We start from the raw sequence: 12,299 nt of genomic DNA on the forward strand, positions 1-12,299 counted from the left end.
GTCAATGTTTTTCCCTGCCCAGGTAATTGTGATTCCAATGGTAAGTAAGCAGCATTAGTGAGTAAAAATATTTATTTAATTGATTATTTGTTTGTTCTAGTATGCCATTTTAAATCTTAGCACAGAAACAAAGTAATGCAATTTATACTCAAACACAATCAAGAAAAGTTTTTATCATTTCCCATAAGAGACCATTAATAACCTGAGACCACATTAATAGATTTTTTTTGTCACTATAGAAAGTTTGATAGCATTCTTGATGTCAATGTCTGAATTTTTCTTCTTTTTTGACGAAGACCAATGATTGCCATCAACCGAGCCAGTTCGATACAGAGAAAAATGGCTAGATTGTTTATTCAAAAGATATGCGGGAGGAGTACTGCCTGATTTACGCTTGCCATATTTCAAAAAGTAAAATTCCTGACACCCCAGCCTCCCCAACAAACAAAAAAATAAATACAGTGGTACCTTGGGTTAAGAACTTAATTCGTTCCAGAGGTCCATTCTTAACCTGAAACTGTTCTTAACCTGAGGTGCGCTTTTGCTAATGGGGCCTCCCGCTGCCGCCACGTGATTTCCATTCTCATCCTGAGGCAAATTTCTTAACCTGAGGTACTACTTTTGGGTTAGCAGAGTTTGTAACCTGAAGTGTTTGTAACCCGAGGTGTTTGTAACTCGAGGTACCACTGTATATAACACCCGCGTCTCCAAGAGCCAATTCTTCTTCTAGCAGGGAAAGAAAGGGAGATTCGTTGTTGAGCCCCCTCCCCCCCCCACTTTGGGAGGGTAGGACTGAGGACGTAAGTTCCTTTGAACCTGATCCCGAACAAGTAGCCACAGGCACCCTGTTCCTTTTTATCTAGGTTCCTCGCCTCCTGCTCTGCATCCTGGAAAGGGGAACAACTGTCCTCCTCGAGGAAGCAGCAGCTTTGAGAGGGCAACACAGCAGCTTTCGAGGGGAGAAGAAGGCAGGGGCAGGATAATTGAGTCATCTTTATTTTCCACTGTCCCTCTACTCCTCAGTTGGGGATGCTGGGGGGGGGCACAAGCACGCTTTGGATCTCCCATGTAAGGGGGGGACATTCCTTCTACTGCTCAGGTGGGGGGAAATCAGAAAAAACCCAAAACCAGGTTGCCATGCATACAGGAAATTCCAGACATCTCTTAAAATTCAATCCCCCCCCGATGACATTTTAGGCATCTGATTTCCTTGCATGTTCAGAATTTTTCGGACGTATGGCAAGCCTAGCCTGATTTAGGTGGGGCTAATTTTGGCTTTGTGAGGGAAACCAAATGAAGACTCCCTTTTCTTTTTTGATCTAATTCAGATTACTCTTCTTTTTTTGGCAGGGCCAAAATGTGGAATTATATGTGGAGGTGTGGGTGGTACCATTCTGGTGTTGGTACCTTTGATCTACCTTTTAGTCAAGAAAGGTGAGTGCTGGTAACCTGAAGCAATGATAATCTATGGAAAGGATTGATTTTTCACGTATCAGCAAATCTGATAATTGTGTATTGGTGAGGAAGAAATTCTGTTCCCATTTAAAGTGACCTTACCTAATTCACACTTACAGGAACATCATGAAAACTGAAACTCAGCTTTCTTCAAAACACACACTTGCAACGCAAGTCTCCAACTAAAAATGTCCTTACTTTCTATGTGTGTGCATATATGTGTGTGCGCGAGCACACATGTGCACAGGTATGGGAGAAATTGTGCACAAACATGCATATGTTAGCAAAAAGAAAGTACAAAACTGAATTCTGTTAGGGAAAATAGTTTACATCCATTTGGAGGACTGTGCATTTAGAGGAGTGGCTTCAACTGCCACTCGTCCTTCATGGAACTGCCCTCTGCCTTTACAAAAACACCCCCCCCAAAAGCAATTTTTTTATTGACTTGCACTGCCTTTTGGAAATTCCACCCAGACGTCAATTCTGCCTCTGAAATCCCGGTAATGTTTGGGGAAATTCAGACATATGTCAGCCCTAATTTATAACAGCTTCTTTGCCTTTCTTCTTCTTTTTTTAGTGCTGTGTCTTCAGAGATCCTCAAGGCAGGACAGAGCTAATACTGAACACATTCCTTATGATTATGTGTAAGATTTTCATTTCTTCATTCTCTTTATTTTTATGCCGCTTTTCCAAAAACAAGTTGATAGTAGCATAGCAAAATAATCTTTTTTCATGCACTTTTTCTTTGTTCAGCTCTATTGTTGAGAATGTATGGGGATTTTTGTTTCTTCATTTTTTACACTTTCTCCTAAGCTGTTTTCCAGCAAGGTCCCTGCATCTCCCCACTGCCACTGTTGGACAAATTGCAGCATGAGAGAGGGATTTAGATAAGAGACATGGTACAGGGGAAGAAAATACATGAATGAACTAACAGACCATGCCATTACCGAGGAGGCAGGTTTAGTCGTTTATTGAGGACTATCCCTGCCTCCAGGTCTGGTCCTGACCGGAAGGATACTGGAATCAGCAAGGAAAACCCACATGACCTGAAAGTGTTGCTGTTCAATGCCAGGTCAATGATGAATAAAACCACTGCCATCCACGACTTGATTGTGGATGGAGGATTTGACCTGGCATGTGTGACAGAGACCTTGTTGGATGAAGCAGATGGGCCTGTCCTTGCCACTGCTTGTCCATCAGGTTTCTCTTACGCACAGCAACCCAGGTTATGTGGGTGGGGAGGGGGGTTTGAAGTGATTTTTAGGAGGTCACTAGTCTGCACCAGGCGTTCTATTGGGAAGACCCAGTTTTCTGAGTGCATTTTCTGGAAGTTGGGCGATAGGGGCAGTACAGGATTCCTTTTGGTGTACTGACCTCCCCACTACACCAAGGATTCCCTGCCCGAGCTGCTTCAGGTCGTGGTGGATGTTCTCCTGGAGACACCTAGTTTGGTTGTCCTGGGGGATTTTAACATCCATGCCGACACGACCTTACAAGTGGCCACTCGGGACTTCGTGGAAAGCATGGCCTCCATGGGGCTGTCCCTGAATAAGTTTGGCCCAGCTCATAGCTGCGGACATGCCTTAGACCTGATGTTTACCTCTACGGATGTTGGTGATCTGACACTAAGTAAAAGTGAAACTAAAGAAGTGCCATGGTCAGATCACTTTCTGGTGCAACTGGACTTCTCCATGACCCTTCCCCTCTGCAGGGAGGTGGGACCGATTTGGATGGTCTGCCCTCGCCAATTAATGGTTCCAATTGGCTTCCAGAGAGTGGTAGGGGATGTTTTATCCCAAGTTGATGGCCTTTCAGTTGATTCCCTGGTGGCCCGCTGGAATGCAGAGTTAACCAGGGCTATTGACTGTCTGGCTCTGAAGCGCCCTCTCAGATTGCATGGAGCCCGGACAGCTGAGGGCGATGAAACAATTGTTGAGACGGCTAGAGCACCGGTGGCAGAAAACTCATTCTGAATCAGACTGGACACGGGCTAGAGCTCAACGTCGAGCCTACCAAGTGGCAATGGCGACGGTGAAGAGGGCCTTCTTCACCGCCTCTATTGCATCTGCAGAAAACAGCAGCAGGAGACTCTTTCAGGTGGTTCGCAATCTATTAGAACCACCTGCATCACCGGGGCCTGGTAGGGACCCCAAGATCTCCTGCAATGCTTTTGCAAAGTTTTCTGCAGAGAGAGTCGCTCAGATTCAGAAGGAGGTAGACTCCACCGTGGGAGCAGAGCCAGGGTGGGAGAGTGCTAGAGTCCTGTCTAGTCTTGTTACATGGGATCAATTCCAATCTGTTACCTCCGAGGAAGTGGACAGGCTGCTTGGACAAGTGAAACTGACCACCTGTCTCCTTGATCCTTGCCCATCCTGGCTGATAAAAGCAAGCCTGGAAGGGCTGGGTGATGGGCTCTGTGGGGAATGTTTCCCTCTGTGAGGGAGCCTTCCCAGAACCGCTGAAAGAGGCGGTCATTAAACCGCTTCTTAAAAAAAATCTTTAGACCTGGCCAATATGGCCAACTTTTGCCCAGTCTCAAATCTACCATTCTTGGGCAAGGTGATTGAGCGGGTAGTTGCTGAACAACTCCAAGCACGCCTGGAGGATGTGGACCATTTGGATCGCTTCCAATTGGGATTCAGGCCTCCCCATGGGACTGAAACTGCCTTGGTCGCGCTGGTTGATGATTTCCGGTGGGCTAGGGACAAAGGTGAGAGCTGTTTCCTAGTTCTGCTGGATCTCTCAGCGGCCTTTGACATCATCGACTATAACATCCTTCTGGACACTCTAGAGGGGCTGGGAGCTGGGGGCATTGTTATACGGTGGTTCCGCTCCTTTCTCCTGGGCCGTGTCCAGAAAGTGTTGTTGGGGGCTGAGTGTTCAGACCCCTGGGCTCTGACTTGTGGGGTGCCTCAGGGTTCCGTCCTCTCCCCCATGCTTTTTAATATCCATATGAAGCCACTTGGAGAGATCATCAGGCGGTTTGGGCTGGGTGTTCATCAGTATGCAGATGACACCCAGCTGTACCTCTCTTTTAAATCAGAACCAGTGAAGGCCGTGAAGGTCCTGTGTGAGTGCCTGGAGGCAGTCAGAGGATGGATGGCAGCTAACAGATTGAGGTTGAACCCTGACAAGACAGAAGTACTGTCTTGGGGGATGGGCAGGGGCTGGCATAGAGGACACCCTGGTCCTGAATGGAAGGACCAGGTGCACAAACTGGGAGTCATTTTGGAATCACAGTTGTCCATGGAGGTGCAGGTCAATTCTGTGTCCAGGGCGGCTGTCTACCAGGTCCATCTGGTACGCAGGCTGCGACCCTACCTGCCCGCGGACTGACTCACCAGAGTGGTGCATGCTCTGGTTATCTCCTGCTTAGACTACTGCAATGCGCTCTACGTGGGGCTACCTTTGAAGGTGACCCAGAAACTGCAATTAATCCAGAATGCGGCAGCTAGACTGGTGACTGGGAGTGGCTGCCGGGACCACATAACACCGGTCCTGAGAAATCTGTATTGCGTGTCGAGGTCCCCAATCCACCCCCCAAATAACTCACAACAGACACATAATTTTTGTTTAAGATTTTTGGCATGATTTTGGCCACAACTTTATTCAAATACAAACCGTGAGTGGTTGTTTAGGCATTGGTTAAGACTATCTGTCCCCCCACCTGGGGACAGAACTGACTTCCGGGCACCACCGAAAGCCAGTGTGGGAGAACAAGTCGGGGAAGAATTGGAGCTGAGACACAGACCCTCAATTCTCACCCGTAAGCTCCCCAAAGGCTTGCCAGCCCTAGTCCCATTCCAGGGATTGGACGAAAAGATGGCAAGCCCCAGGATTCCTTTAATGGAATTCCCTTTCCGCAGCAACCATGGAGGGGCAGGCCCAGCCTATCCTAACCCCTCCTCCACCAGATTTATAACCAGTGCCTAACCGCAACCTTACAAGTTGTGACGATTTGCTACACAGTAGGCAAAAACCACCCAGCCGGCCAATTTGCCAGGTGGAAAAATTCCTACCAGGCCCCTGCTCGAAGGCAGATGACCCCATGACAGGCATAGCAAGGTCAACGCAACAACCCCTTACTCTAGGGCGGGTGGGCGGGTGATCCGTTGCACGCAGCAAAAGAGAAAGTACCAAGCTGCGTGCAGAGTATTTAAACCTTTTACTCCTCCCACCAAAATTGCAACGTAACTTTTTCCCCAGCAACTCGGCAATCCAATCACTGTCCTCTGGCCATCTTGGAGAACCTGCCTGGCAACAAAGGGGTGGCTCAGTAGACCCCACCCCAACACGTGCTCTCCCTGAAGGAGAACACGCTTTGGCTCCCAGTACGTTTCCGAGCACAATTCAAAGTGTTGGTGCTGACCTTTAAAGCCCTAAGCGGCCTCGGTCCTGTATACCTGAAGGAATGTCTCCACCCCCATTGTTCAGCCCGGACACTGAGGTCCAGCTCCAAGGGCCTTCTGGCAGTTCCCTCATTGCGATAAGTGAGGTTACGGGGAACCAGACAGAGGGCCTTCTCGGTAGTGGCGCCCACCCTGTGAAACACCCCACCTTCAGATGTGAAGGAAATAAGTAGTTCTCCTATCTTTAAAAGACATCTGAAGGCAGCCCTGTTTAGGGAAGTTTTTAATATTTAAAGCTTTATTGCTTTTAACACTCGATTGGGAGCCGCCCAGAGTAGCTGGGGAAACTCAGCCAGATGGGCGGGGTATAAATATTAAATTATTATTATTATTATTATTATTATTATTATTATTATTATTACAATAACCTTCTGCCGTTGCCTAAACAATTCTGCTGTTGCTTCTGCTCTTATCAGATTTAAAGCTTCATGTGACTAAACCAAGCTTAAAAATTCAGATCTCCTGCATTTTGTATCATTCATGGTTGTGTGAAGGAATGCAGATCTCATCCTTCTCAGAAAAGGCTTTCTGCCTACAGAACCAGTAAATATGTAGCATCACAAATACATTTGTCTCTTGTTTTTCTTAGGGAAGGAACTAAAGTCAAGGAAAACAGCAGAAACCTGGCCTCTGAAGAAGTTCAGTGTAAGATAATTCTTTTCTCCCTTTGGACTGAGGGTCATGACAACCACAAAGTCTAGCACACAATCAGAGGATCTGCAGAATATTTAGCAGCTTTATCTTTTTTGGTCTAAATAGTTAAGTTTGCAGACTTTGCAACTGTGGAAAAATGCTCTAAAAACAAATATATACATGTTTCTGCTGAAAAACTAGGAAGAGAGTTATGCGCTTCACCTAATCATGTGACTGTAAAACATGCTTGAAATATCTAAAATGAAGGATTAAGAACTTTGAATTCAGGTGTAACTTTCTAGTATTGCTATATAATCCCTTGGAGGTTTCTGTGTGAAAGGCAGAATTTAGTTTTAGGATACAAATATTACGTTCTGGAACATGAAAACCACAAATCTAATTAAGTTTTAAAAAATCCTTTCACTCACCAAACCTAATGAAAGGTACAATGGTTTTATTTTGTTATGCAGCTGCATTCCAATGACCTCAGATGTAAACCCTTATGTCTCCAGGAGAAACTAGATTTTTCTGCAGTTATTTCTAAATCAGTGAAGCATCTGGTTTAGGCCTGCCTACAACAATTGTAACACATTATTTGGTAGAATGGGCTTATTTATAGAAGTTGTGGGCTGTGGGAGAGAACGCTCTCGCTGTGGTTCCTCACCCACATGACGCATTCAACAAGCACAGACGCCCACATAGCTGTTTTGGAAGGCTTCTCTCAATGTAGCCTTACCAGAACGGGTGAATTTGATTGCGATACACATTTCTAGAGAGCTATTTTTGCAGGCCTGTGTTATACAACTGTTTCTGTTGCCCTCCCTGACCTCTTAGTCAGATGCATTCTCAGGATAGCACAACCATCCAGACACTGATGGATTATAACTCCCAGCCAAAATGCCGGTCCTGACCCTTGCTGTCGGATGATGAACTCAAACTTTCTGTTTCTGTCAAACCCTTTAATGCATAGACGTGGGTGATACCCAGGCAAAGCAAGAGGAAAGGTACAGCAGGTGAATTGTATGGCTAAGTGTGAGCTGGGACATTGATCCAAGGAGCTACACACACTCTGCCTCTTCCTTTTGAAGAGTAGGACAGAAACAAGTCTTGACATAGCAAACGAGAGGTGTTTCTGCTCTGGAAAAGCAAATTGGAAAAGCAAATTGGCACTTTGGTGAGTGAATTGGGCCTGTGAGGTGTGTTTGTGTCAGTGCTGGCATTTCTGTGGTCACTCAGTATCTGACTGATTTTCAGACACCTTCTTCTGGAGAAGCTCATTACTAGCAGAACAGACAGGGGGTGTCAATGATGGCAATGGCCTTGAGGAGCTGGGTGGGCATTGTTGTCTTTGAAGCAAATGATAGCTTCAGGAAAGAGCCTGATGATCAGGGATGAACCACTCCTAAAAAGTTGATACATGTTACGATTGTACACAGAAGTACACATACTTATACACATCTTTGAAGATGTACTGTGTGACTACATTAACTGTGAATTTGTCTTCAGATGCCAAACTTACAGGACTCCTCCAAACAGCGGTGAGTAAAACATCTCAGCCAAATCTGGGGTTTATATAGTACATTAACCAGGGCTTTTCAGGGGTAGGGGGCTGCTCAGTACACTTGCCCTAGGACTCGGAGGGCTAAGCTGGCTAGGGGGAGGGGGAGGCGGGGTGTCAGGGGTCTGCTGGACTTACACTGTCATGCCAAGAGCTTTATTCTAACAAAACTCCCTCTCTGGGCCTCAGACAAGCACTTCATTGGCCTAGTATTACCCAAGGAAGTGGACTATTGTAGCCTGCCCCACTCATACCCCCTCTGGGTTCACCTATGTACCAAGGACCCTGGAATACTGTGTAAAACTACAAATATATTCCAGATATTCTTTGGGTAGGTTAACAGGTTTTTCTTGCCATAACAACAATTGGCCCCAAATTACTTCTGCCAAACAGCCAATATCAGTAGGTAACTGTTATTTTTTTGTTTTTCAATTTCCAAGCCATCACCATCCCGAAATATAGAAACAACAGCCTATGCAACTATTACTCCATTGTGCATGCAACCCGCCTGAGAGACCTCAAACATTTCACATGCCGATGCAGAATCCTCACAATGCATGACAATTTATGGGAATTGATGATATGGAGGAAGTTTGAAAGTGCTAGAGCTGGAGGAATTTGGAAGCTTTACAGCCCGCAGAAGATCTGAGAAGAATTTCATCCGATTTTCTGTTTATTTTATTTATTCTTTCCTGCCTCTAACCACGCAAGGATCCTTTATGAGTTTCCCTACTGTTATATGCACTTAACCTTCAAATTCTACCATATCCTCATGGTTGTGTCTGGTTGCAATTTCATTGGTAATGTCAAATGTTAAATGATGTAACCACAGGTAGATGGAATAACGAAAGTGATGTTCATTCTGTTGTGTTAATAATAGTATACTTGTTTGTTCAACACAATAGAAATACCTGGGAATTCAGCTTGGGTATCATAGAAAGCATAGAAATCGTGGCACATGTAATTTGCCTATTGGTTTGTTATATAGGAAGATGCAGTAATCAATTTCTCCTTCACACATGAGAATCCTATATTCTAAAATAGCAGTGTGGTTGTGTAGAACCCTGCTTGTGGTTAACGCTTAGCTGGAATGAAATATTCAATGCAGCAATAGAGAAATTAAAATAATAATTTATTTGTCACCTTTTGCCCTTGTTACCCCTCCATTCCAAAATAGATGGCTAAAACAGATGCTCATTCTGTCTTACATTTTGTCTTAAACAGAGATCTTGGGTTCACATTCTCACACACCATCAATGAAATAAGAATCTAACATAAGAATCTAACATTTCTTACTTTCTAAATCCTTTGCATCATTACATTTAAGCCAACAAATCTAATACATTAAGATAGATAGCTTTTTAAAGTAAAACTTCTTCAATTTACACCCCCTCTTTCCTGGCCAGCTGCTTTTCCCATTAGCTCTTGCCCTTTAACCTTAGGAAAATGTGGCTAAAGCCTAATGGGAGGCACATGGTATTATTTTCTGTTAAACAATAAATCCTACTATTTATCAACTCTTAATTAGTGTTTTTGCAGCTTGATTGTATTCTGTAATATGTGGGGTCAGTGTAACCTTTTTGCTCCCAGCCTATAATTCCCTTTTACAACTTTGAGAATTTTGGCTCCTGCTATAAATCAGGGGGGCCCTTGTCCAGGAGGATAAACATCTGCCAAAGTCCTTAGCCAGCTGGTCTTCTGCCTGGCATAAAACATACAAACATTTGCAAATATATCTTTAAGCTCATTTTAAAATACAGGCCTTGATCAGATGCCTCAGTTGAAGCCCAGAAGAAGAGACTTTAGAGAGCCCTCAGCAGTTGCGCCTGCCCTGTGCAACACCTTCCCATCAGATGTGAAGGAAATAAACAACTATCTGACTTTTAGAAGACATTTGAAGGCAGCCCTGTATAGGGAAGTTTTAAATGTTTGATGTACTGTTTTTTATAAAAATATATATTAACAAATTCAGCATAACAAATCATCAATACAAATCATCTTCATTGTCATCCGCCCCATTTCCCCCCTCCCCAACAAACCTTCCCTCCCTTCCCCCCCAGGACTTCTCTCAGCTCCTCTCTCTGATTTCTCATCTCATATTGTTTTCTGCGTATTATAAAAATTATATACATCCTTATATTATCTGTCTACCATATTAACCCAATAGATTTGTATATGTTTATTAAAAACCTGCCAAGGAGTCCAGTTCATTTTGTTGTCTTTTTAAATAGATTGTAAAAGGTTCCCATTCTTCGATGTCGTGTTGTGTTTTAATTTGTTGGAAGCCACCCAGAGTGGCTGGGGTAACTAAGTCAGGTGGGTGGCATATAAATATATTATAATTATTATTGTTATTGTTATTAGATTTTCCCGGCTAAAGTCAGGGCTGAGTTAGGGCAATGCTATTTAAGTTTCCTGTTCTGGCTGAGCTGGAAATATATATCAGCATAAATTCCCACTGGTGAAACAAAAGTCAGTGTAAGAGTAAAAGGGGGTGGTAGGGACATGATGGGGCAAGGAGAGGCATACACTTATTCCAAATGCAATCTAGCATAATCTTGTGACATAGGGCCTAATTCTCAAAACTTGGGCCCACACTCACCTGCCAATTCAGGGATAGGGGTTACAAACAGCCCCTTTCCACCTTCCAACCCCAGCCTAACTGCTTTACTGCTGTTTATGTGGGAACAGTTTCTGGTAGTCATCCCACTGTAATTCTCCCTAAAGGATACTTTATAGTGTTAGAGGCTCAAGAGGCTGATTTGACAGCTTCATGGTCCTGGATGCCAATGAATAGTCTCAGTCCTTATTTCATGTTTTATATAAAATATACCCACTTATGCATACCTGGGAGGTCCCAGAGTGCGCTGAAGCCAATACCTTAAATGTGGGTGCCCCTGTTTCACTTTCAGTTGTGTAGACTCATGAAGTTTGTAATTCAAATACAAAACAACAACAATGATAACAAGATGAGTAGGAAATGAGTCCATTGTACCTGCTCTAAAGAACCCGTTGGTGGTGGCACAATGAGACATATCTCCTGAAGGAAAGCGCATGAGAACTTGACATTGTGTGCTCTTGACAGATGCCATTTCTCAATCTCAGGATCTAAGTGTAAATGTAGTAGTGTACATCACATGTCTGTAGATGTGACATGAAGGCTGCCAACATTAACCCGGTCACATGGGAATCCCTTGCAGATGACCGCAATGCCTGGAGTCAGACAGGTTGTGCCTCCACAGCAGTGACCAGAGGAGGAATAACCGCTAGAAGGAGCACAGAGAGAATAAACACCATGGAGCCTCTACAGCAGCACAACCGTAGGAAGACCGTTTCCACAGCCACAGCAGGCGCTGTAACTTTCCAACAGTTTGACCTCACCATTGAAAGCGCACTCTTCCATGTGGATGCCAATCACATTAAATTATTGAGAAGAAAGAAACCAAGTAGATTTGTAGCAATTAAGGCAATAAACAGGGCTAAGCTGCACATTCACTGCATTAATTCAGAATGCCTGGTGTATCCTGATCTAGAATGAATGAGTTGTGTGCGTGCATATGCTGCTGAATCTCCTCCTTTAACTCTAGTAGCATAAAGAAATCAAGAAATGAGGTCATCAGTTTGCATTTTCTGATTTACACATTACATAGGGGGAAGTGGGGCAGATTGATACAGAAAAATTCAATCTCATAAGTGAAATAATAAAAATATTGGCTTGATGCATGGCATAATTAATCAATATTATAATAGCAATCAAAAGAACCATTAAAGTTAGAAGATAATAAGAATATGATGACTTTAGTAAAAAATGGATTTTGTATCATTCTGCCTCACCTACAGGGCACTTTGAAACATTGGACGGGGCACTTTGATACAAAGCATAAATTGTATGAGAATGGTAATTATTTGCTAAAATTTAATGAAAAAACAATTTTTATTGTGAGAGATCACAATGAGCCTTACAATTTGTTACTTAAAATCTAAATTACAGTGGTACCTTGTTTTGAGTCCGCCTTGTCAAGCGTCCATTTCATCGAACATCCGCGGCAAACCCGGAAGTACCGGAACGGGTTACTTCTGGGTTTGCCGCACCTGAATGCACAGAAGCACTAAATCACGCTTTGCCATGTGTCCTTTTCATCTAGCATCCGGAGCTCCGGAACGGATCCCGGTCGCAAAACAAGGTACAACTGTACGTATCAAAACTAACAGTGTTTCACACATATCATAGACTTTATGGCAAG

General features: G+C 44.0%; 1 protein-coding gene across 1 annotated transcript in view; it reads left to right on the forward strand.

The window, feature by feature from the left end:
- The window catches only part of LOC310747632 (butyrophilin subfamily 3 member A1-like), a 69,435-nt gene extending 60,459 nt beyond the window's left edge, over positions 1–8,976 (forward strand). The window contains exons 7-11 of the mRNA XM_083582237.1: positions 1,351–1,434; positions 2,033–2,099; positions 6,454–6,509; positions 8,004–8,035; positions 8,496–8,976. Of these exons, the coding sequence (XP_083438363.1) occupies positions 1,351–1,434; positions 2,033–2,099; positions 6,454–6,509; positions 8,004–8,035; positions 8,496–8,567 (311 nt within the window). The 3' untranslated portion in view covers positions 8,568–8,976. The remainder of the gene's footprint in view (positions 1–1,350; positions 1,435–2,032; positions 2,100–6,453; positions 6,510–8,003; positions 8,036–8,495) is intronic.
- Positions 8,977–12,299: the final 3,323 nt, after the last annotated feature.

The sequence above is a fragment of the Podarcis filfolensis genome, assembly GCF_964270895.1.
Source record: "Podarcis filfolensis genome assembly, chromosome: 13".
NCBI classification, from domain to species: Eukaryota; Metazoa; Chordata; class Lepidosauria; order Squamata; family Lacertidae; genus Podarcis; species Podarcis filfolensis.